General features: G+C 45.7%; 1 protein-coding gene across 1 annotated transcript in view; it reads right to left on the reverse strand.

The window, feature by feature from the left end:
- The window catches only part of MAP2K1 (mitogen-activated protein kinase kinase 1), a 39,665-nt gene that overhangs the window by 2,837 nt on the left and 11,149 nt on the right, over positions 1-25,679 (reverse strand). The window contains exons 2-8 of the mRNA XM_083475193.1: positions 20,187-20,397; positions 19,200-19,346; positions 14,555-14,632; positions 13,470-13,521; positions 3,988-4,112; positions 3,025-3,232; positions 1,252-1,316 (exon numbers count right to left, since the gene is read on the reverse strand). Coding sequence (XP_083331319.1) covers positions 1,252-1,316; positions 3,025-3,232; positions 3,988-4,112; positions 13,470-13,521; positions 14,555-14,632; positions 19,200-19,346; positions 20,187-20,397 — 886 coding nt within the window. The remainder of the gene's footprint in view (positions 1-1,251; positions 1,317-3,024; positions 3,233-3,987; positions 4,113-13,469; positions 13,522-14,554; positions 14,633-19,199; positions 19,347-20,186; positions 20,398-25,679) is intronic.

Consider the following 25,679-nt stretch of genomic DNA (forward strand, 5'->3'; position numbering starts at 1 on the left):
GGGGCTGACAAAATCAGTTTGTTCAAAAAAACTCCACCCACATACAAACATTAGCTGTCTTTTGAGACCGGAAGCACAGATTTAGTGTTGGCAGGCAAACGGGGGTGGTGTTTTGGGGGGAGGGCGTGTAGACATGTTGACAATGTCAAAGGATATGATCATGGCAGCAAGTGTCTAAAAGGCAGGGTTTTAGTTTTAAATTGAACACCAGAGCACATTTGTGAGTCACCAAAAGAAGTGCATAAAAGCTTTGTGTGCATCATGCAATGTGTACAGTGACTCCAAGCCCCAGAGTCTCAGGGCTGGAAATCAGGGCTCTGAAATGGGGAATAAAATGCAGTGGTGCTTTTGCATGACAAGGTATTAAAATAAGCGAGGGCAATGTACAGCCTTCCTGCATTTGCAATCCCTGGGATGGTCTCTCTTGGATGCTGCATCCTGGGAAGGCAGTGTTTCAATATCTTGCAGCCCTTGCTTTGATCCAGGCTTGCCAAATGATCACGGGTCCAAAAGTGCAATCTTTTAGGTTCCACATGACTCGAGCATGTTAGGCTTGGAACTGGCGCCCTCCCTTCTTCCCCAGGGGAAATGAAAGAGCACAACAACTGGAGGAGGAGGAGGATGGAGGATCAGGTGAGAGCCTTCCTGGAGGGGGTGCTGCAAGGGGTTCCCTCTCGGCCCCCAAATTGGCACAGATTGCAGGGAAGAAGCCCCCACAAGCAGCTTGTCTCACTTGAGTTAGCTGGGGTGGGGAAAGCTGTTCAGCCAGAGGGCCACATTCACTTCTGGGCAATCTCCTGAGGGCCACATTAGAGTGAAGGGCAGGGCAAAAGTGAGCAGAGCAACAGATGTGGATTTTGCCCAGGTATGGGCAGGCAAACGAGAAGCATAATTGGAGTTCAAGGACACATCCCAGCAGGACAAGAACACCCAGCATGTGAAGTAGAGCCCAGATATGAGTGGGGCCTATGGCCTGGAGAGTTCCAAGGGCCAGATAGAATGGCTTGGGGACCACATGTGGCCCCTGAGCCTGAGCTTCCCCACTTCTTGTCCTAACATGTTGCTTGAACTGTGTGCAGTACAGGGGAGTTTGCACCCACCCCACCCACATCCAGGGTGAGGCAAGCTACCTTTACGTTTTGAAGGATCCATATGCTGGAATGGGGTGAAGTCTAAACCCTCCTTACAGCACATTTCCTCCTTGCAAAACTCGCCAAAATGCAAAACACAGAATAATAGCAGCTGGCTTACCTCGTTGACAATATAGTCTAGGAGTTCAAATATAGCCATTGGTGGTCTGCTGTCTGAGCCATAAGCTGAAAAGTCACAACAGAGGTTGGAAGTTAATGAGACAACTCATTTCTCTTTCTTACGTTTTGTTGTTGCTCCTACCTTTTCTAGTAAGTTCTGTTACCCCCAAAGCCATCTCTAAATGTTGGTTTTCAAATGCTCACATGAAGTCCAGATATTCACATGCTTACAAAATGACCACTGAGGTTTTGTTATTCATTGCTGCTTTGTTTCTTTTTTAAAAACAAAAAAAAACCCAATTCTGTCTGGCAGAAGCATTTGGCAGTAGCTAGGTACCTCATTTCCTTAATTCAGCCTCCTCCAACCTGGTGCCTTGCAGCTTTTCTGGAACTACAACACCCATCAATCCCAGCCAGCATTTCCTGGCTGAGGATGATGGGAGTTGTAGCCCAAAACAGCTGGAGGGCACCAGGTTGGAGAAGGCTACTTTAGTTACAGTGAGCCCCTTGTGAAATGGGAAGCAGTTAGGAAAGAGATTCCATAAATAATCTGAAAATAACCATGTGGAAAAAGTCTTCCAAGCACCTCATTTTGTCATAATTACTCTTGAGGAGACGTTTGTGCAGTTTTTGCAGCCTCAATTTATTTATTTATGTCTATTTACCTAACAAGGTTTATATATAGCTTGGACAACTAAAACCAGCTTAACATGAAGCAGTGCAAAATACTGACTTAAAAAATACTGATAAAAACCCAGCGTTAAGAGCAAGCAGGCATAAAATTTATCTAAGTAAATAGATAACACCAGCAGTCTTTTAAAATAAAAAATATACATACATAATAATGAGTAGGTTTGCCTTAAAAGGGGGGGGGCAGGCATTGAAAATAATAAGGCACCGAGCTAGGAAGCTGCATGTTGACGGATTGCTGAACCACCATCCAGCAGAAGAAAATTATTCCCCAAAGGTGTATTCAATTCACCATTGCACAAATGGCTACTTTATAAATGAGTCTCAACTCCTACCCTGAGGAGAGTATAATTACACTTTGGGGAAGGGCCATAGCTCAGTGGCAGAGCATTTGCCTTGCATGCAGAAGGTCCCAGGTTCAATCCCAAATGGCAGCTCCAGGCAGGACTGGGAAGTGTCCCCACATGCAATCCTGGAGAGTCACTGCCAGTCAGTGTAGACTGAGTTAACTGGACCCATGGTCTGATGCGGTATAAGCAGCTTCCTTTATTCCTAGGTATATTGTCTTCATCAACTCCAAGAAGGCCTCCATGCAGAGACCAGCTCTGGGATGGCATCATACGTCTTCGCTGACATGGTCCTCCTCCCTGTGTTAAACTGGACAACCTACACTGTGGGCATGAAGAGGGAAGTTTGCTACAGAAAGCAGGATTTTGGGTTTAGAGAGGAAAAGACGGCATAAATGACACCAACCTCTGACCACAAGACTGCTGCATTGTGAACTCTCCTGTTGCCTTTGTAGAGCTTTCCCTATAGGCAGCAGAACCTTGGAATTTGGGTGGGTTTAGGCGAATTTCCAGATTTCCAGGCCGTGGGCACAGAATGCATCAGCCAATACAGTGGTACCTCTAGTTGCGGACATGATCCGTTCCAGGGTGCCGTTCGCACCCCGAAAAGTCCGCAACTAGAGCGGCACTTCTGCGCATGTGTGAAGCACGCAGAACGTTTCTGCGCGTGTGGCGATCGCAACCCAAAAAACCACAACATGAAGCAAACGCAACAAGAGGTATGACTATGATCTTACCGCTCATCGGCCGGCTGGGTGTTCTTTGCCTTGGAGATGCCTCAGAGACAGGCGAGTCGCCCCCTATGGGGCAGCCGAACATGAGCTCCAGCTCCTTCGAATCAGGTGGGGGGATTGGATACCTGCCGATGGCCATCTCCACCAGGGAGAGCCCCATGCTCCAGATGTCCGACTGGACCGAATAGTGAGTCCCTTGTAGTCTTTCTGGCTACATGCACAAAAAACCACAAAAGATAGAACAGAAATAAATCTAAAAGCCCGAGACAGCGGAAATTTGCAATGTAAAAGAGAGCAAACCCCTGGCGAGTGTGGCAAAGAAAACAAAATGGAGGAAGGTGTTTTAATTCTGCTTAGGCAGGCCCCTTTTCTTTTGCTTTCCTTTCCCCTACAGCAGGAGACTTGGAAGCCTGTGGGACCTTCAGAAGCCTTCAGGAATGCTGCACTGCTGAAGCCTTCATAAATATCAAAGAGAACTGCCAATTTTTAGTTGTAGTTCGTGCTGCTCGGCCTGCAATCTGTTGTTAAGCCTCTATGCCACAGGAAATAACGTGGCGCTCAACTTGAAACGAGCACGGCTCCTCCACTAGCCCTCTCTGAAGCTGATCCTGGGAATAACACCAACCACAAGTAATGGGAGAGGCAAGTCAGGTCCGGCTCTGAGGAAAGGGTCAAGTTCCTTAATCTCCTGCCCCAACTGCATCTGAAGTTCATGAGCCACAAAATCCTGGCAAGGTTTGATTCTAGCAACGTCTGTCATAACTGCATCCCTTTCCAGCAATGCAAATGGCTCACACGTAATTCTGTGGCACGTACACAACTGCAAAGCACACCAACGTGCAACTGTCACACATGGTGAAAAGCACACCACACGAAGGCATGGAAGCGCTCTCTGCACATGGCCATTTTGTCCTGAGTAAACTGGACCATCACAGTTTCATCATCATCATCGTTGTCTGTACTTACGGACATGTAGGACCTTGTGCCCACAAAGGAGTTAGCCATTGAATCTATCAGTTGTCCACTGACACCAAAATCACAAAGCTTGATCTCCCCTCTAGAGTTTACCAAAATGTTGGATGGTTTAACATCTGGGAGGGGAAAAAAAAAGATGAATGGACGATATTTTAATTACTTGTTTTCATTCAGGCATTTCTGCCTTGCTTTTTTTAATCTCTGGTGCTTAGTATATATTAAAATGAAATGAGAGGGTGGTTCGAAAACAGATCATGAAAGTAACAAACCAAAAAGTGAAAGGGAGAAATGCAGTCCTTTCCTTTTTATAGCGCAACAGAAAAAATTAATAATAATTCCTTCGGTAGGCCTTCTGTTTACCTCATGACATATAGGAGACAAGATACTTTGACATTCCACACCAGCCTTCCCCAACCTGGTGCTCTCCAGATGTTTTGGACAACAATTCCTATCAGCCCCAGCTCACATGACTATGCCAGCTGGGACCGTTGGGAGTTGTAGCCCAAGTCTTCTGGAGGGCACCAGGTTGATGAAACACCAGCTGTGGTTGCAAGTTGTCCAATTCAGAGTTCACTGGTTTGTCCATTCTGGGCAACCTTCCAGGGGCCGCAAGGCAGTGGTGGGCAGGGCCAGAAGCAACAGTGGGCAAGGCAACCAATTTTACCTTTGTACTGTAGTTTCATTTCTACATGCACTCACAACACCCATCTCATCCTTCATCCAGACAAGCAAGAAGCATCATCACATTTCAAGGCCACTTTCCAGTCAGGCAAAAAGAGGGCCAAGTGTCTTGGGGGAAGTTCCAAGGACTGGATAGAGAGCCCTGAAGCCCTCCATTTGGCTCACGGGTCTGAGTTTTCCCTTCCCTGCTTTACATGGTCAGGAGTTTTGCTACAGACCAAGAACGTTCCTGAGGTGGTGCAAGCTGATCTTGGTCCAAACATATCCCAAACTCAGTCCAATTATGCAGTAAAGGCTCCTTGTGGATTGCTCCAAGGATGACTGAACCCAAACAGCTTGTTCATGTAAAGAAGAAACACGACTTTGAAAAGAGCGTCCTGTGGCACTTTGCAGACCAACAGTCAGATCACAAAGGACTTGACTTCTATAGAATTTTATCTGTTTATCTAAACTTGTACTGTCCAATCGGAGCTGGAGCTGCAGCAGAGAGGAAGATGCTTTCCCTGGTCCTGGGACTTGACAGCCTTTGTATGGGAGATCCCAAGGGCTGAGCAGAGGAGACCTTCTGCAAACAGTGCCAAGTGTTCCACACAAACACTACACACACACACACACACACACACACACACACACAGAATCCTGGACTCTCTGCCCATGGCACCCCACTGACATAAGCATTTGCAAGCTACAGCTGCTTAGACAGATGGCACAGTCAGGACACAGAATATGTCCTCTGAAACGCCAGCCTCACTGCCTGTTCTCTGCCTGTCAACAGACTTCCTCTACTCATGAGGCTTCACATGTTTTCATTCCCTCCCAAACAGTTTCCCTGGATCAAAAGCAAGAATTCCCAGCTGAATTCCTACAGTCTTTTATCACGCAGGCATGCATGGGGGGACAAGGCTCTTTGATTTCACAACTCCAGAGTGGTGTTATGGGACAAAAGTCACAACCTCAGAATATCACTCAACTGGGGTTCACAGCCCTGTTGAGCCACACAGCTCCTCTCGTTCGCTCTGTCTAAGCTACCCTACAAGGATGCTGTGAAACGACTAAGGGAGAGAAATTATGTATGCTTGCCTAAGGTCTTTGGAGGAAAGGTGGGGTTAAAAAACAGGGTTGTATTCAACCAGATGGGCGGGATATAAATAATAAAATTGTTGATAATATCATAAGTCACTAGATGAGCAGAAAGATTTCCATGAGTTCAATGTAACTCCTTTCTCTCTTCTTTAAGGATGCTCCCCAAATCTGTTCTGGGGGTTCCCCCAACCCTCTGGGGCAGATTTGGGGTTCTGTTGCACTTTTGGAAGCTGTTCCACACATGCAACGATTCTGCTAGATTCAACGCACAATAAAGCAGGGACTGTTTGCAAACCAACAGGCAGGTGGCGAGATTATGGTCAACCACCTCCCACTTCAAATTCAGTCTTGATCTACTTTTCAACATACACAAAGCAACAAAAGTAGAGGAAACTGTACCCTGATCTACCTGGCATATGGATGGCTGAGTCAACAGCGGTAGTAAATAAATGTCAGGTGGACTCTGGAAAACTTGGGTTCCCCCCACTGCACAAATAAGGGATAAAACTTTTGCAAAACACCAAGTTATGGGATGAGAAAGCAAAACTTGGTTGTGCAAAGGGATCCAAAGCAAGAAGCTCTTCAAGCCATCCTCTTTGGACAAAAATTGGAAAACATGGTGGCTGCTGGAGCCCATCGCTCATCGGACCTCTTCAGCCAACTTTGATCCACCACACTTTTCCAACAAAACCATAAGAACCGAAAGCAATCAGTGAGTCTTTTGGTTTTGCAGAAATCAAGGCTCGCTGTAGAAAAACATGGTTGTCTGAACCAAGCCACCACCAGCTTACATATGCAGCCCTGCTTCCTTAAATAAAGGCTGTCTGTAACTAGGCAACTGAAAACTATTTATGAATGCTCAGGCACTGGAAGCGATTCTTTTCATCTTTTCTGCTGTAGGCGGAGGACACCACTGTAGAATAGAGCACTTATCCAGTCATTAGTAATGCATTAAGCCTTATGAAATAAGCAGGCATCTCTGCAATCAATTCTTCTGGTAAGGAGGAAAAATGAAGCAGCTGAAAAGTGGTGGAGGTTCAAGGAAGCAGCAGCAGCAGCAGCAGCAGCAGCAGCCTCTCACGATTTCTACTTGCAGGGCAGGGAAAGTCAAGGGCCCAGAGTTCCTTCCTCACTTCTTCTTTTAAGAAACCTTACAGTGGATAAGAGAAAACATCACTGATGTTTCCAGTGGGTTAGCTGTGCTAAGTCTTTTGCACCTACTGGGCTTCTATGGTGGATGGGAAAACAGTAAACCTCCTGAGTCAAAGCCCATCTCTGTGGTATAGTTGCATCATAGGAACATCTATGTATGTTAAATCTATGTGGATTTTCATATTCATTGAGTGGTGGGAGACTGGGATCACGCCAGCTCACCCTGATCCCTTTGGTGCACCACCAAACCTTTAATCCTCAACTAATTTGCACATTTCAGCACAGAGGACTCCCGCCCTCATTGGACATCAATGTCTCGTGCTACTGTTATCTAGTGCTGAGTAACACACTTCCAGGGCAGTGTAGCTCTGTGTGATTGTGTGTGTGTGTTCTTTCACTATGGCCTCATTCCCTGTGACACAGGAGCACAAAGGATGGAAGGAGGAGTTTCCACATTCCTCCAGCACTTCCAACAGCCTCACCTGCCACCTGGAGTTCTGAGAACCAGAACATCATTTGCCCAAGGAGCCCCTCAAGAAAAGGTGCAAATGAAAACCGACCTGCATGTTTTGCACACCTTGGGTGATACTCAGAGCAGAAATCAATAGATGCAAGTCCATTCATTTCAGTGGATCTAATCAGAGTACTGACTGCACAGGCTATATCGCTCCTTGAGCTTTCAGGGCACAGACAGCTGATTTGCTCCCTGAGACATTTAGGACTTATACAAACGGTAACTCTAACATGTGAAGCACAGATGAAGCCAGTGGTGGGGTGGGTGCCCGATATGGCTGGGCTGGCTTGGTCCATTCCCTTACTGTACAGGAAGTTGCTGTGTCAGCTTGCTTCATCATAATATTGCGGTTCTCCATGACACCACTGCATGTTCCTGCAGAGCTCTGGGACCAGAATGGAGACTTCCCACAATGGAGCAGTAGAGCCAAACCATCATGTGGGAAGACTTAAAAATTATGCGACCTCTGAGCCAAGGAGATAAGTAGCTATACAACCTTTAGAAGACATCTGAAGGCAGCCCTGTATAGGGAAGTTTTTTAATATTTAATGTTTCATTACGTTTTTATATATGTTGTAAGCTGCCCAGAGTTGCTGGGGCAATCCAGTCAGATGGACAAGGTAAAAATATATTATTTATTATTATTATTATTATTATTATTATTATTATTACTACTACTACTACTATTACTACTACTACTACAGTAGTAGTTAGGTTAATCAGGTTAGGTAGTCAGGTTAAGTACTTAATTCGTTCCGGAGGTCCGTACTTAACCCCGAACTGTTCTTAACCTGAAGCACCACTTTAGCTAATGGGGCCTCCTGCTGCCGCCGCACCTCCGGAGCCCGATTTCTGTTCTTATCCTGAAGCAAAGTTCTTAACCCGAGGTACTATTTCTGGGTTAGCGGAGTGTGTAACCTGAAGCGTATGTAACCTGAAGCGTATGTAACCCGAGGTACCACTGTACTACTACTACTATGGAATAGGTCGTCCCTATTTTCATTGGATAAATGTTGAAGGGTATGGTAGAATGTTTGATGTGTACAGCAACTCTCACCCTCAGCTTTCAAAGGAATCTCAGGAGGCACCCAGCTGCTATCTCTTATCTCCACTGGTCTGATATGTGTTGAAGCTTTCATTTGAATGGTCATTACAGCCAAGAGAAGAGGCAGCCCTCTTGATCATGGTAGATCTTCACCGGTACTGTTTGCATCTACACCCTCCCGGATGAAATATTTAGCACCTGCTTCTCCGAACCTCACATCCCTGCATCTTGGCTGCCATAACAACCCAGTGCTTTACAGCTGCAGAAGGAGCCAGCTAAGAGCCTAAGTAAATGCAGTCAATTAGACTAATGCAAGAGTACAGTGCTAGTTCTTTATCACTCCCTTGCCAGCGCCAGGACCCAAAGGCTCTTCAGGATATTTAAGTCAGGATCTCCAGTCCTCTGCCGTGCCTTTCCCTTTGCGGGGGTGGGCAAGTCATTCCCCCTAAGGGAAGGGCCATAGTTTGTGGTAGAGAGTCTGCTTTGCATGCAGAAGGTCTCAAGTTTGATCCCCAGCATCTCCAAGTAGGACTGGAAAAGACTCCTGTCGGAAAGTCTAGACCAGGGGTTCCCAAACTTGGGTCTGCAGATGTTTTTGGACTATAAGACCCATCATGCCTAGCTAGCAGGACCAGCGGTCAGGAATGATGCGAACTGTAGTCCAAAACCAGCTGGAGACCCAAGTTTGGGAAACCCTCATCTAGAGAGTCACTGTCGGTCAGAGTGGGTGATACTGAGCGAAATGGACCAATAGGCTGACTCTGCATTAAAGGTAAAGGGACTCCTGACCATTAGGTCCAATCGTGGCTGACTCTGGGGTTGCGGCGCTCATCTCGTTTTATTGGCTGAGGGAGCCGGCGTATAGCTTCTGGGTCATGTAGCCAGCATGACTAAGCCGCTTCTGGCGAACTAGAGCAGCACACGGAAACGCCGTTTACCTTCCCGCCGGAGCGGTACCTATTTATCTACTTGCACTTTGACGTGCTTTCAAACTGCTAGGTTGGCAGGAGCAGGGACCGAGCAACAGGAGCTCACCCCGTCGCGGGGATTCGAACCACCGACCTTCTGATCGGCAAGTCCTAGGCTCTGTGGTTTAACCCACAGCACTACCTGTGTCCCTGACTGAATTAGGCAGCTTCTAATGTTCCCCTTTTTGTTTTCATGTTAGGAGGTGCCTGAGTGAAACACACCACTTAAAAAATGTGAACTATATTATCCTATATTCTAGGATATCGAAATGAGCGTCTTGCCTCTTATATTAATCACCGGGCTCTATAGGATACCATCTCACCAGGAGGTCCACCCAGTTCCATACAATGCAGGAACTGGACCTTCAATGGGGTGGCACCTCCCTTTTGAAACTCCCTCCCATTAAAAGGTAAAGGACCCCTGGATGGTTAAGTCCAGTCAAACTGGTTAAGTCCAGTTATTGTCTTTTCAGTGCCTACTGAAGACTTCCAGTGTTCAGACTGCTAGGAGCTTGTAGCCCAACAACATTCAGAGGGCAAAAGGTTGGCCAAGGCTGGGTTTCCTGCACCGTTACCCAGTGCTTGTAACAAGGCAAAAGGAAAACAGAATAAAAACCTACAAATTCCAGTTTCTTTGGGGGCAGAATGCACATAATCACCCCCCTGCCAGCTGGGTATGTGTCCTGCATGGGCAGCCTAATCCACAGGAAAGGAGATACACAAGTGCACTTTTCTGCAGTACCTCCCCATTTGTGAAATGCTCTCCCCAGGGAGGCTCACCTTTAGGTGCCAGGTGAAAGCATTCAACTTCAACCAGGCCTATGGCTGCCTGACATCCTGCATCCTTTTAAATGTGTTTGCGGGGAGATGGGAGGAAGAAAGAATCCCTACTAGACAGGAATGGCACATCAAGCTCTTGGACTTGGCAAAACTGACCGGAAAGCTCAGGGACCAAGAAGTCAAAAACTTCAAGAAAGAAGTAAGCAGATGAAAACATTAGCAGGATTTTAATCTCACTTGTAATGTAACAAATACTATGCACAATACGGATAGATATAAAATATAGGCTATGATATAATATGCAGTTGAAAACATTGACATGGAGGGGATGGGGGGGAAGTCTCGAGATTCAAAGAAATTTCTATATATGGATATGTATTTGATTTTGTTATAAATTTATATCTGTAAAATCAAATAAAAACGATTAAATAATAATAATGTGTTTGCGGGGGGAAGGGGAGTTATTGATTTATTTTGGTTTTGTTCTTGTTTTTATTATGTATTTTGTGTTTTTATCTTGTGTTTTTATTCTGTGAACCGCCCTGAGATATTTGGATGATGGGTGGCATACAAATTTAATAAGTAAATAAATGCAAAGATCATCTCAGGGTAAAGGCCCTGCTGGCCAGAATCAAGCAGCCCAAAATGACTGTTCTAGCAGTTTCATACAATTCTTTTTTCTTAGCCTTTTAATCTCCTATTTATCTGAGCTCTCTGGTTTTATTGATTTCCACCATCTGAACATCCAATAATGTCTGTCAGAAAGAGAATAAGTTGACACAAAGACACAAACACACCTTTGGAATATTGGCTTTTGCAAACAGCCTCCTCCAGGTTTATAAACCCCCCAGGGGTGCTTGGCTGCAGAGGATCTATGGAAGGAGGGGTTATGTTGGGACACGGACACTATTAAGGAACTGGGGAGCGGCTGGGGAGCTGACAAAGGAGGCAAAATTCACACTGCATTTGAAGGTGAGAATTGGTTTTTTAAAATGCGTACATTGTACAGTAGGTACCTTTTTAACCTTGAAAGGCTGAAGCAGCAAGTTGGCCTTGGAAATAATAAAATGATGCAAAGCCCCAGTCTCCTCACCCCCTCCACTGACCATGCAAACAACTCTGCAAACAAGTGTTTCTGGAACAATCCGCCCTATGCATTTAAAGCACTATCATAGAGACTTCAAACAGTCATGCTTCCCCCCAAAGAATGATGGGAATGGGAATGCTAAAACGCCAAGGCTAGGAAATTAAGTGGTTACCGCTGTATTGATTGGGTAATGACAGGAGGGGTAAAAGGTCAATCAGTTAAATTTTGAAGCAAGGATTTGCTGAAAGAAATTTGATAATAGGGATGCAGAAAGGGAAGGTATGGGGAAGTCGGAGAAATAGGGTTTATGAAAAGAAGGTTTTGAAATTTTACATGTCTATGTGTTCGTTTGTCATTGTATTGTGTTCTGTATGTGTTAACTATGTGTTAAAAAACCAATAAAAATTTATTTTTAAAAAAAGAATGATGGGAATGGTAGTTTGCTAAGGGTGTAAGAGTTGGTTCAGAGACCCCTCAAAGAGCAGCAATTCCCAGAGTTCCCTGGGAAGAGGGATTGATTGTTGAACCACTCTAGGAATGGTAGCTCTGTGAGGGGAGTTAGGTAAAGGGACCCCTGACAGTTAGGTCCAGTTGCAGACGACTCTGGGGTTGCGCGCTCATCTCGCTCTATAGGCCGAGGGAGCCGGCGTTTGTCCGCAGACAGCTTCTGGGTCATGTGGCCAGCATGACTAAGCCGCTTCTGGCGAACCAGAGCAGCGCACGGAAACACCGTTTACCTTCCCGCCAGAGTGGTACCTATTTATCTACTTGCACTTGACGGGCTTTCGAACTACTAGGTGAGCAGGAGCTGGGACCGAACAATGGGAGCTCACCCCATTGTGGGGATTTGAACTGCCGACCTTCCAATCAGCAAGCCCTAAGCTCTGTGGTTTAGACCACAGCGCCACCCGCATGAGGGAAGTCAGGGGTCCCCTAATAACTGACCATTCCCCTACAGTTCCCAGGATCCTTTCAGGGAAGCCATGATGTTTTAATAATGTGGTATAAGTGATCTAAGCATATAGTGCAAATTGGGCCTAAAGTATGTCCTTACAATTTGTAACTGGGATTCAAGAGCAGCCCTGCTGGGGTCAGGCGCAAAGTCCAACACCCTGTTTCAAACCTCAAGCAGCTGGCCGGCTCCAGGAACCTTGAAATCAAGTTTATTGTTGCTTATTTATTATGCTTGTGCCCTGCCTTTTTCTCCAAGGGATCAGGCTTGGCTCTCCCACCCCACCCCAGCCCCATTTTATCCTCACAACAACTCCGTCAGCCTCCCCCAAAGTGGTGCCCCATCCAGGTTTCCCTGGCCAACACCCACAACTCTACCCATCACGTACCACACTGGGTTCCCTATCGGTAGGAGAAAACAACAGAGGCCAACCAGAGTATATTGAGAAGTAAAGCGGCTAGTATGCCTGATCTTTATTAAAGGAACTGCTGCAACATGGTCCCCACTCACCACATGCAGGAAGGTGGTGAACCCTGAACAATGCTGCACAAGCCCTTATATAGACTTTTGAAGTTGCCCACCCTGTAGCCCAAGACTACCCCCCAAAATATCATACATACATCCCAGAAAGAGGTGGTCTACAGCAGGAACCCTGTCTGCCAGGATACCTGAGAATGATCACTGATTGCACTACCTGGGCAATCTGGCCATTCTTTTGTGGTGGTTAATATTTTACTTCCTGAATCCAGGTCACAGGCTCATCCTATTCATACACAAAAATGCCCTTGAGACAGGATTTGAAAGCGAAAAGACAATGGGAAGGCTTTCCATATTTGCCTCTCTTACTGCAGGTTTGAGGTTATTGGGAGAGTCAAAATGGCTTCAGGATTGCTCTCCCATACTATTTCAGACACATGGTTCATATATTTAGATACGTGTGCGTTTATGAATATTTATTCTATATTTGAGACCTTAAAATTCTTTTAACACTCCTCCAAATGGGCTGAGCTCAACCCTAGTTGTCCTCAGAGTAGACCCACTGAAAATTAATGAGCCTTACTTAGTCATGTTCATTAATTTCAGTGGGTCTTCTCTTAGACGAGTATCATCCTATGAGCTAACCTCACAGACACCTACAGGGAAATGAAGCTAAAAAGCATAGACGAATGCAGAATATGCTTGATCGTGAAGAAGGAAGATTGCATCCTTACCTCTGTGCATGATCTTATGCTTCTCTCTCAAGTATGTTAGACCTTTTATGACCTGCATCCAAAACCAAAAGATTAAATTAAAACAAAAAAAATAGCAACGGAAATGAAAAGCCATATATTGCATAAAATACAAGGGGAAATGGCATTATTTCTCCTTGATTGGGGAGCAGCAATGCTCTTCCTTCATGTATGAATTGTGCTTTAAATGAATTTAGAATTGCAAGACAACTCCTCAGATTTGGCTCCACTTGCTAGTAGAATACAGCAGAATTTAATTTAAAATTTTAATTTAATTTTTAAAAAGCAACATACACGCCCCAGAATAAAAACTCACAAGCTAAGAAGCCGTTAAAAACCAGCTGAAAACATTTTAAACAAGCAGGGCAATAATAATAGCAACAGAACCCCCTAAACAATACCCCAACCCCAAAATCTGTTCAGCTGCCTTGGCTTTTGTAGATTGAATCAGTCAGGGCCCTGCCCTCTCAGGCCAGGTAGAAAGGGAGCAGGGAGCAAGTGGTGTTAGGATGAAGGGCAGTATACAAATTTAATTAAAAAATAAGAATAAGCAAAATAAACTTTAGGGGGGTTTGGGAAGCTGTTTTATTAAGTGGGTTGGTAACATCCAAGGTTGAAGTGGAGGAGGCAGATGCAGAGACAGCAAGGAGGAAAGGGAGGGTCTCTCCTTGCATCACATACTTTTCTCTCTCTCTCTCCCATCTGCCTGCCCTCTGACCCCAAGTTGCATCACACGCTGGGGAACAGGAAGGGCATGCTAGACCACAACAAATGAGTTCTCTGTGGGTGACTGTAGTGGCTGTCCCACCCAAAAGCTGCTGCAGTCAACTAAAGGCTTCTGGTGACAAGGGACTTCTATATGGGCTATATTTCCTGTGCCAAGTGTGTCTTTCTATTTAAAAGGGGGAAAGCAATATATTTAGACGCACGAGTCATAGCTGTCCATCTCATTTCAGTTTGCCTCAAGCAGAAACTTTCAACCAGCTGTCTCTGCCTTCTGGACTTGACCTGCCATCACTGACTACATTTCGATTCCACTTGCTTGAATGCCAAAGCAACATACTTACGGCAATGCTAACTTTGCCCAGAATCTGTTCGGGGATTCTGCCAGCCTTTTTCAGGACTTGATCCAAGGAGCCGCCGTCCTATTAAGAAAAGAAAAAAACATGTTTAAACATTCAGAGCGTTAATCATGTTTATCCTCAAAGTGTCAAAGACACTCCGAAAGGCCTGAAGGGGGCAGGAAAAAAGGCAGCTTGACATCTGATAGCAGAAAAGGAACAGCTGGACCATGTTTTTGATGAAATCAAATGGCAAGTAGTTCTGCAAAAGGAAAGAACAAAGGAAGGCCACACAGAGCAATTTCTTACCCACAACTTGAGGACGTAAAGGGCACACAACTTCCTGTAACTCATCCCATTAACCCCTGAACTCAGATGACACATTTAAGGTTCATAACCCCTTCCCACCAGCATGTTTCTGTGCCATAAAGCCATTATTTATCCAAGTGTGGACATTGGCAGGTGTGTCCCTCTTGTTACCTGCACACCCTCTAGAATTTGCACTGCACAAGATTACAGCTGAATTAACAACACATTATCTTACTTCCACATTTTGAAACAAATTAATCAGCAGGTTACTGGTCACCACACAGCTGGAGAATGCAAGAGCCCTGCTGCATCAAAATGGGGCAGGGGCCTAACATCCTCTAACATCCTTTTCCCAACGGCATGTCAGCCTGTTGGGTTTTCTAGAGGCAGGGACACCGACTTGCCTCCCACCCCTGAGGTGGTGCCATCGCGCTTGCTTGTCCCAGCCCTGGGTTGGCTCCTGGGCTGCCAGGCGGAGGCTGGGGCTGGGGCATGCGGAGGGTGCCCAGCGGCAGTGGTTGAGGGGTTGGCCCCCTCAATATGGGGGGGTGCAGCCCCCTGCCCCCAAATATTGGGGGACTGGAGCCCCTTGAGCCCCATATATCTGGCACCCCTGTCCAGAGGTCCAAGCAGGTCACAAAAGCAGGAGCCCTTCCCCACTGGTCCTCAGCATTTCCAGGGTATACTGCCTTTGAACATGGAAGTTCTATACAGCTGTGAGCAGAGCACACCTTTTTACGTCAGGCAGAATTAGTTAGGTAAGGAGTGGGACACCCATGACCTGCCAAAACATGGGTTTTTTTTGGGGGGGGGCGGGTGGAGCAAGGAAGGCAAGCAAGACATAACCAAGCAGCACAGAAAGCCTGCTATCCTTAGACATCAGTCTTTAAAAGAAAATCTCTTCCCTTGCTTATCGGGGCCTGTTACAGAACGCAAACACACCCTTTCCAAGTTAAATATATACTGCTGTTGCTAAGAGCTGGAGGCAGAAGGGGAGAGGAACGGTGTAAGTCACAATAATTTATTTATTTTTTGCAAAGCACAACCATTTTGAGGAAAGAACAGGCTTTAAAAAGAGCCCACCTCTCTTCCAAAACACAAAAACCCCAATCAAAATCTTTATTTTAATTGTTTTCACAAATAGAGTTGGGAAGCGTCTGTTTCCAGGGTGGTGGAGAGGTTCGTGGTGTTCCAGACTTCCTGAAATGCTTGATTAACAAGGGACAAACAGTCTCTGCAGTTAATTTATTTACTAACCCTCTAACTTTCCTCTAAGGAAGAGACAGTGTGGGTGAGACGCAGGGATAAAAAAAAGCTGCCCAAGCAAGGAGCAAGCTGGGTGGTCTGGGACACTTTAAAGCTCCTCGTCTGGATAGTGTCATTGTGAACGGAATGGTAAAGTTATTTTATAGAACAGAATCACAGAATTGTAGAGATGGAAGGGACCCCATCATCATCATCATCATCATCATCATCATTCTGCAATACTAGATATGCTTTTTATATCATTTTGATTCCATGGCTAGATTAATTACTTAATAAGCTTTTTATGTTTTTAGCTACATTTCTTTCAAGTGTATTTGTTTTAATTTTTGTAAGCCCACTTGAGTCCTGGCTCGGGGGGAAAAGGTAGGATATAGATAAGGCCAGGGTTTTCTAAACTTGGGTCTCCAGCTGTTTTGGGACTACAGTTCCCACCACCCCTGACCACTGCTCCTGCTAGCTAGGGATGATGGGAGTTGTAGTCCAATGACAGCTGGAGACCCATGTTTGGGAAACCCTAAGTAGATAGGTAGCTGTAGGATACATCTGGAAAAAACACCCCCCAAAACTCACCAGCCAGGAAGGGTCCTTTTGACCTACTGCCCTCTTTCTCATACACCTTCACAGTGGTACCTCTGAATGCGAATGGGATCCATTCCGGAACCCCATTCGCATCCTGAGTGGAACGCAACACACGACTGCGCATCTGCGCATGTCGCTGCTTCTGCACATGATGTCATTTTGAGCATCTGCGCATGCACAAGCAGCGAAACCTGAAGTAACGCGTTCCGTTACTTTTGGGTCGCCGCGGAGCGTAATCTCAAAACGCTCAACCTGAAGGAGATTTAACCCGAGATATGACCGTATTTTAAGTTATTCACTGCTCTTCCTGTAGAGTGTGTTTTCTGTGAATATAGAATAAAAAAAACCAACTCATGTCCTTCTCATTTCATAAGAAACATTAGCAACAGAAAGGGCAAATAAAACAAAGACTTCTGTTAGAGTAGGACAGAAATAACGATGCATCGTGGCGCTCAGAATGCCAGCTATTTTTGTAGGCACCATTTCATTTAGCCCCAAAGCTGGGACTTTGGTGTTTTTTGGGGGGGGGGGATATTGCACAACAACATTTGGTCACACATGTGAAATTGTTCCGACGCCTCCGCTGGGGTTGAAGAGAGAGAGGGTTATGACTGACCTTTAATGGAGGGGGGGGGGAAACTAGTGCTCTAAAACTAGGGGTTCCATCTGGCTCGACAAAGGCTGACAGATGTCGAGAGCAAAGTGTCATTTTTTTCTCTCTATCAGAGTGAAAATAAATGTTAAATAGTTAAATAATGTTAAACCTGAAACATTGGGAGAGAGGGAAGGGAGGGGGAGAGAGAGAGAGAGAGAGAGAGAGAGAGAGAGAATGGAGGGGGAACTTTCTAGTTTTGTTAAAAAATGGAAGATGGGAGCAACCCCAGGCAGCCCATAAAGGTAAAGTGACCCCTGACTATTAGGTCCAGTCGTGACCGACTCTGGGGTTGCGGCGCTCATCTCACTTTATTGGCCGAGGGAGCCGGCGTACAGCTTCCGGTCATGTGCCCAGCATGACTAAGCCGCTTCTGGGTGAACCAGAGCAGTGCACGGAAACACCGTTTACCTTCCCGCCTATTTATCTACTTGCACTTTGACGTGTTTTCGAACTGCTAGGTTGGCAGGAGCAGGGACTGAGCAACAGGAGCTCACCCTGTCACGGGGATTCGAACCGCTGACCTTCTGATTGGCAAGTCCTAGGCTCTGTGGTTTAACCCACAGCGCCACCCCAGGCAGCCCATGCTCACTGTTTATTTCCCTACAGGTGAGAACGGCAAATGCAGCAGTGAATACAAAATAAAAATACAAGGTGAAGTGGAGCAGTATGGAAGAGATACTACGTAGATTTGTATTTAGGGTGAAGCTCATAGTTTATATTTTTCTGTTTGGGTAGGGCACACACAAGGAAGAACTCGTCTTAGAAAGAGCAGTAAATCCTACAACTGTCTCTACAGGAGGGGCCATAGCTCAGTAACAGAGCACTTGCGCTGAATGCAGAAGGCCTCAGGTTCAATCCCCAGCTTTCCCAGGGAGGACAGGCGAAGACTCATGTCTGAAACTCCGGAGAATAGCTGCCAATCAGAGCTGACAACACTGAGGTAAGAAGGACCAATGGCCTGAGTCAGATTCCTGTATTCCTACCTCTTAGTCACAGGTCCTTCCATATAGAAGCTGTGCTTCCATCCAATAGCCACCAAGAGCTCTGATGAAGCTCTTGAGCAGGACACACAGTTAAAGCACTCCTTGGATGACTTTCAGAAGTGATTAGACAAATCCATGGAAAAGGACGTTATAAGGATGTACCCAGTGCTAGCCCTACTCAAGAGCAGATCCTGACATTCATCCTCCCCAATTTTGTCATGTTAATTCATTTCAATGGGTCTATGCTGAGTAGGTCTAGCAGTGGATATGGCCTACAAGTCATGATGGCTCTGTTCCATCTCTACTGTCAGAAGCATACACCAAATGCTGGCATTCACAAGTTGGGAAAATGCTGTTGCACTTGGATCCTGTTTGTCTGCTTCCCTTTGGGGTATCTGGCTGACCAATGCAAGAACTGGATTCTGGGCTAGGTGAGCCTCCTTGGACCTGATCCAGCAAGGCTGTTCTTATCTGCCTCTGATTAACCAAAGCAGTTCGGTGTTTGGTGTAAATGAGTTCTATGAGTTAATCACACAAAGCATCATGTTGCGTGCCTTAACCCTGCCTCGTGAGGACCCAAAATTCTGGTACTTTGAGAATGCACAAATAGCTTTTCTGTATTCAACCTCATGGAATTGTACAGTTGGAAGGGACCACAAGGGTCATTCAAGTCCAACGCCCTGCAATGGAGGAATCTTTCGCCCAATGTGGGGCTCAAACCCACGACCCTGAGCTTAAAGAGTCTCATGCTTTACCAACTGAGCTATCCACCTCTCCATGAAGACACACAATGGGGAAGCCGTAATCAGGGAAGGAGCCCAAAGGCGGGGGGGGGAGGGAGGAGAAAAGGCATACTTACCATGTGTTCCATGCAGATGCTGATCTCACCGTCGCTGTAAAATGCTCCATAAAAGCCCACAATATAGGGAGAATTACATTCATGCAAGACCTGTAGCTCACGGATGATCTGGTTCCGGATTGCCGGCTTGATCTCCAGGTGAATTAACTGCAAAATGATAATTGTCATAAGTTTCCGGGGCATTTAAAAGAAAATAAGCATACCCCAGATGCAGGGTGTGCTGCCCGAAGGCAGAAAAGTCATGACATACCAAACACAGATTGACCCTAAGAGCTACAAAGCTGCATTTCATGGAGGAATCTCTTGTGAAGTCTGAATGTTAGAAGCCACAGAGGAGAACACCTGTGGTCTGAACATCCTCCTCCCAGAATTATGGGCTGTACTGATTGATCTCTGTGGATGCGTACCAAAAACTTACTAGACTTTTACTCAAGAATTTGCCAGGTGGTAGAAACTGGCTATGGCAACTGTGAAATAAGTAACTCTGTGGGTATTTTATTGCTTTTTACATGCATTTATTTTATTTTAAGTTTGTACTGAATAAATAATAATAATAATAATAATAATAATAATAATAATAATAATAATAAATGTTTTGATATATTGCTGCCCCGGGCTCCTTTGGGATTCCTAATTTTTATTTGTTTCATTTCCCCAAATTCCCAATTTTATTTGGTTTAAACTAAATTTGTACTACTGTTTTACTGGTTTTATGTTGTATTTTTGTTTTAGTCATACTGTTTATTGTTTTTATACGTTACTTAGAGATTTTTAAATATTAATCAGTTTATATGTAGGTGCTTTTAAATAAAATAAATTATAAATAAGACTACAGAATGGGCAAATTTGTCAGTGGGAAGCTAGCCAAAACAGCTTTCCTCATCCTGTGCTGGATATGCTGGGACTGATGGGAGTTGTAGTCCAAAAACTTCTGGAGGGCACCAGGTTGGGGAAGGGCTGGCCTATAAGGTCAGTAACAATGCTCACCTTCCTTGCCATAATGAGGCCAGAAGGTTTGTGCGAGACTTTGAAGACCACCCCGCCATTTCCTGCACCCAGCTCGCTTATTTTCTCAAAGTCATCGTCCTTTAGCTCCCCAACTTTTTGTTTCTGGGTAAGGAAGGCCTCAAGGCGTTTTCGCTGCTGCTCATCAAGTTCTAACTCTTCCAACTTTTTTTGGAGGGCTTCCAAATTTGTCCTGGAAGGAGAAAGAGAGAGAAAAGGCAAAGAAATAGCCATTAACTGAACTCGAGTCACATTCACAGACACTGCTAAATGAGAAAGTGGAGAAAGAGGAGCCAACGCAATTCAGCAGGGCCAGCTCTACCATTAGGAAGAGTGAGGCAATTGCCTCTGGTGGCAGTTGCTGTAGAACAGAAGCATTAGCAGTACCCCCTGATCTGTGGCTCAGAACCAATCCCACTCCTCCTTAGCACACTGCACCAGTCTCAGAATGGCTCAGGGAAATGCTGAGGTTGGGACTTGGATGAATCCTCATCTCAAGGGAAAGACACTCCACAATTGTGGCACAGCCACAGAAAAGGCATTCCACGAGCCCTTGGAACAAGGTATGCAGGGCTCCAACTGTTTAGGATTCTAAGTCAAAATGAGAGCTATGTAGATTCCTTGCCAGAAACATCAACATTCTAAGCCAGGTCATCTGAATTCTGCACCACAGGAAGTGCAATTCTGTTTCTCTCGTCACGTGTGCCATGGAAATCGGCACAATTTCTCTGATTTTACACATTTGTTACTCAGTTTTACTGTTTTGCAGAATGTATTGTGGTTTTGCTAGTCACAGGGAGGGGCAAATATCTTAGCAGGATACTGAAAACACACACATTCTAGAAATCCTCTTTAGTCACCTCACTCCCTGCAAGTTTCAGAGATTTCGGAAGCTCTTGCCAACGTGCTTCCAAGCACCTATCTGCAACCATAAGACCCGGAGACTTTACCTCTCTTTTTAACCGAAAGCTGAAATTGTCAGGAATCTGAAAACCAGCTGAACCCAATACCGCATTCTGCTTGCCTCCTTTCCCCTCCCCAGAACTGGAGCACATGCAGAACTTGCATGTTTGGTGGTGGCGGATGCAACATGAACAGGAAAAGGAAATGTCTGTGCATAAGAACATCTAGGTGGATTCAAGCCAGCCACCCCTTTGGGACAGGAAACCGAGTTAATATTTGACTCAACACTTCCATTGTCCATGTGGCCCCGTTGACTCAGCAGTGCTAACTCATGTTCCAGTGAGCAATCACTACCTCTGCAGAAAGGGTTCTCGGATTGAGTGAGGGGGACGGATAGAACGTGCAATCATACCCTGCAGAGCTTGTGTAAATATTTCAGATGCGTATCTGTGCCAATTCAAAGGCAATTACATAACCATGGGCACGCTGCATGGAAGCTTCTTGCTTGCGCTTCTCCCTCGTCCACCCTTCCCACATAAATAAAACGTGTCTGTTCACTGAAAGGAAAGGAAAACCAAGGAAACACAAGAGGGCAGCTTCCCTTCCAGAGTCCACACCGATTGCTGATACCTCTGGTTGCTTCAAGTCATTTCCTGCCGAATTTGAACTGACTCCCTTTTACCAAGTACAACACTGATCTAAAAGCCACTTGATTTGCTAAGCACCCAAGTGAGTCCTACCAGCAACGAAACAGCAGCCAGCTTGCATTTCCCTTCCTCCATGAAGTTTGGAGGATGTATCAACAAAGAACTATGCTCAAATGAAGAGGATGTGGCTAAGCAAGGGCTGAATCTGTCTATACGTGCGGAACAGTAATCAGTGTTAGAAAAAATAAAAAAATTCCTTCCAGTAGCACCTTAAAGACCAACTAAGTTAGTTCTTGGTGTGAGCTTTCGTGTGCATGCACACTTCTTCAGATACCAAGTGTGCATGCACACGAAAGCTCATACCAAGAACTAACTTAGTTGGTCTTTGAGGTGCTACTGGAAGGAATTTTTTTATTTTGACTATGGCAGACCAACACGGCTACCTATCTGTAACCAGTGTTAGAAACTCAGATATATAAGCTAATTGCCAAAAGGCATCTTAAACCTGGGTTACGGTCACCACAATGGAATGTCAAGGCGCCATTTATTTTTACAATGAAATATTGTTCATGTTGTTATTATCATTATTACTAATTTCATTTCTATACCGCTTTATATTTTACAGAAAAAAATCTCAAAGTGGTTTACAACACACTAAAACATCAGATAAAACAATCCAGAATAAAACAAATTCAAGCTTCAAGGAAAATATTTCAGATCCTTCTCTAAGTGACATTTTGCTTTCCCCATATTTCATTACCTTCTTAATTTATATAGCTGCCCCATAGCAGAAGTACTATGGGAAGCCAATGTGGTGTAGTGGTTAGAGTGTTGGACTAGGACCTGGGAGATCAGGGTTCAAATCCCCATTCAGGAAGCTCACTGGGTAACCTTGGAGTCGGTCACAGCCTCTTAATCTACCTTCTAGATCAAGCCAAAGCCCATCTAGTCCGGCATCCTGTTCCTACAGTGGCCAACCAGATGCCCCAATGGGAGAAACCTGCAGGCAGGACCAGAGTCCAACAGCATTCTCCCCGATTGTGAAACCCAGCAAATGGGCTTCCTCACTGTGGTCTGCAAGAGAGCTTCTCCTTTTTGTATGCTGCTTTGAGGTTTTATTACAAGTTGTGAAATAAAATAAATAAATAAAAGTCCCAAAGATCTCAGAAACCTGCTCCACAATAACTCCAAGCAGGGCTTTCAGTGTGGCTTTCCCTGTTCAGTTGTCGTGACTAGTAGCTAGCTAACTTCTGGTCAGAAGCATAGCTGTCAACCGTCCCTTATTTGGCGGGAAAGTCCCTTATCCCAGCGCTGTGTCCCGCTGCTGTCCCTTGTTGACGATGTCCCTTAATTTCCCCGGGTTTCATGCTCGCCCAGCTCGGGAGGGAAGCAGCGGCTCGGGGTCCTCCGCCGTGTGAGAGAGCGCGCGCACGAGCTGCCGCGTCTCTGTCTCTCCCTTTTCCCCCTCAGGGGCGCATCGTGAGGAGCCCGGTAAGCAAAATCCCTTATTTGGGCTGCTGATCCCTTATTTTCGAGGCTGCTGGTCCCTTATTTTCAAATCTGTAAGTTGACAGCTATTGTCAGAAGTGAACCCAGTAGCGGCAAATCGGTTGTAAGCTACAACAGCCAACATGTGTTTCCCAAGTTTGCAGACCAGCACATTTCACAAACAAAAAGGGAGTAATTGCATTCTACGCAATGGCATAGAATGGTAGGGTTTATGCAACATATATGAAATGCCTATAATAGCCTTGTTCCACCTGCCACATGCTTCTCCTCCTGTTACAACAGAAAGACGGGAAACCGAACATCTCCTGAAACAGGAAATCTGCATCTGTTTCAGGCCTGGGACACAAAGAATGCAAGAGGATTGTGTTTTCCTAGCCAACCCCCCCCCCCATTAAAACAAAGAAACAGAGTTCCTCTCTCACAGCCCTGCAAAACAACTGATGCATCAGCTAAAAACAAGAGGCACAGGTGGAAACAGCTGCCTTCTGCCCCTTTATGCCAACAGTCAGAAAACAAAATTAGAAGCTGCTCTCATTAAGAGGAGGAGGCAGAGCACTTGCCTTATCGCAGGGCAGTAAATATTTGCATGTCAGTGCAATCTGATTATTCACTTCCTGCCCTGGAAGTTTTCTGACAGGGCAGGAGAGCAGAATAAGCAGCTCACGCTTCTGAAAGAGCATCTGCTGGCAGGGCCCACCTGGTCAGCTGAACTCCTTGGCTCAGAGCCAGCTGAGCTAGGACCCGGGAGCTTCCACAGCAAAAAAGATCAGGTGGTGCCAGAGACAGAATATCCTGGACAAATGACAAGAGCCATGCAAGAAAAACTGCCAGCACCATTCGCAATTCCAGGTCAGAATGTGAATTTATTTACAGATAATATGTGCACTTATGAAATCAAACAAACTGTAAGTTATTGGGGGGGGGGACAGCCATGTGGTTCTTCTGCTGAACCTGCATTCCACAAATTCCGCAATTAAGCAAACCCTTCTAAGGGCGTAAGCAGATTACTGCCCACCCGCTCCAGATAAGAAGCAAAACAGGCCTTTCCCATTTATGTCTTTGTTATTCAACAGTTAGAACTACATGCTAGGCCATGGGTGGGGACCCTCAGGGATCAAATCCTGGTCCCTAGAACTCTCTCTGGACCACGCTTCTCCCTAACCACAAACCCTTTCCCCTGGCTTCCATAAGATATCCTGCTTGAGTGGCCATACAAGCAGGTGGCCATCACTGCCTCTTGTGGTCAATTTTACATCATGCCTGCAGTTTGCTCTTTAAAGATACGGTATATATAACCATTGTCATGGTTAATTGCATGAATCGTATCACGTCTAGCTGCGTTTCACATCTACTGACACAGATTCGGGGGTACGGGCGCAAAGGCACGAGTGCTCATCTAAAGCACCTACGCACCTGTCTGTTTTTGAAAAGGTAGGAGGTGTTTGACAGTACAATTTGCATGAACAATTGCAACTGGGGAGATTGCTGGTGCGGGAGAGTGAAAACTGAAATTCTGCAGACAGCTCCATACATCTTGAAAAGCAATACATGCTCGCTTCCACACGGTGGCTGAAAGAAGAGGGCAAAGTAATTTTTTTAATTGCTTTTCAAGAGCAGCATCTCAAGAAATAACAGAAGGCAGCTCAGCCTTGAGGAGCCTGGGAAACTCCTTTATACCAGGGTACTATCTGACTGGCAGCAGCAGCCCTCAAGGATCTCAGACACAGATGGATCTTTCGCTTCCTGGTCCTCTCCACTGGCATTCCTGGCACCCTTGACAAGGAGCTGTACTGGCACCACTACCTGAAAAAAAATCACTTTGCAGAATAGCCACCAGCTGAGCAAGTCCCACATAAGCACCAAGGCTCTGCTGGGACCACCTCCTTCTCCTCCTCCTCCTCCAGGGTCCTCTCCCCCCATCCATCTGGGTGCACACAGCAGCAACGCAGCTCCCTAGGCTGTGCTATCACCTAGAAGCAAGCAGGCGCAGGCAGGCAGGCAAGCAGGGCCTACTCAGGCTCTGACATTTTTGATGCTAGTGCAGTACAGTGCTACCTCAGGTTAAGTACTTAATTCGTTCCAGAGGTCCGTTCTTAACCAGAAACTGTTCTTAACCTGAAGCACCACTTTAGCTAATGTTGGCCTCCTGCTGCCGCCACGCCGCCGGAGCACGATTTTTGTTCTTATCCTGATGCAAAGTTCTTAACCTATTTCTGGGTACTATTTCTGGGTTAACGGATTCTGTAACCTGAAGCGTATGTAACCTGAAGCGTATGTAACCCAAGGTACCACTGTATTGATGAACAGATTGATAGGTTTAAAGACTGTCTCAAGGCAAATCTAAAAAAATGTAGTATAAACACAGACAACTGGGAAAAACTGGCCTGCGAGAACTCCAGTTGGAAAACAGCCTTTA

Source organism: Podarcis liolepis, assembly GCF_965112155.1.
Source record: "Podarcis liolepis genome assembly, chromosome: 14".
NCBI lineage: Eukaryota > Metazoa > Chordata > Lepidosauria > Squamata > Lacertidae > Podarcis > Podarcis liolepis.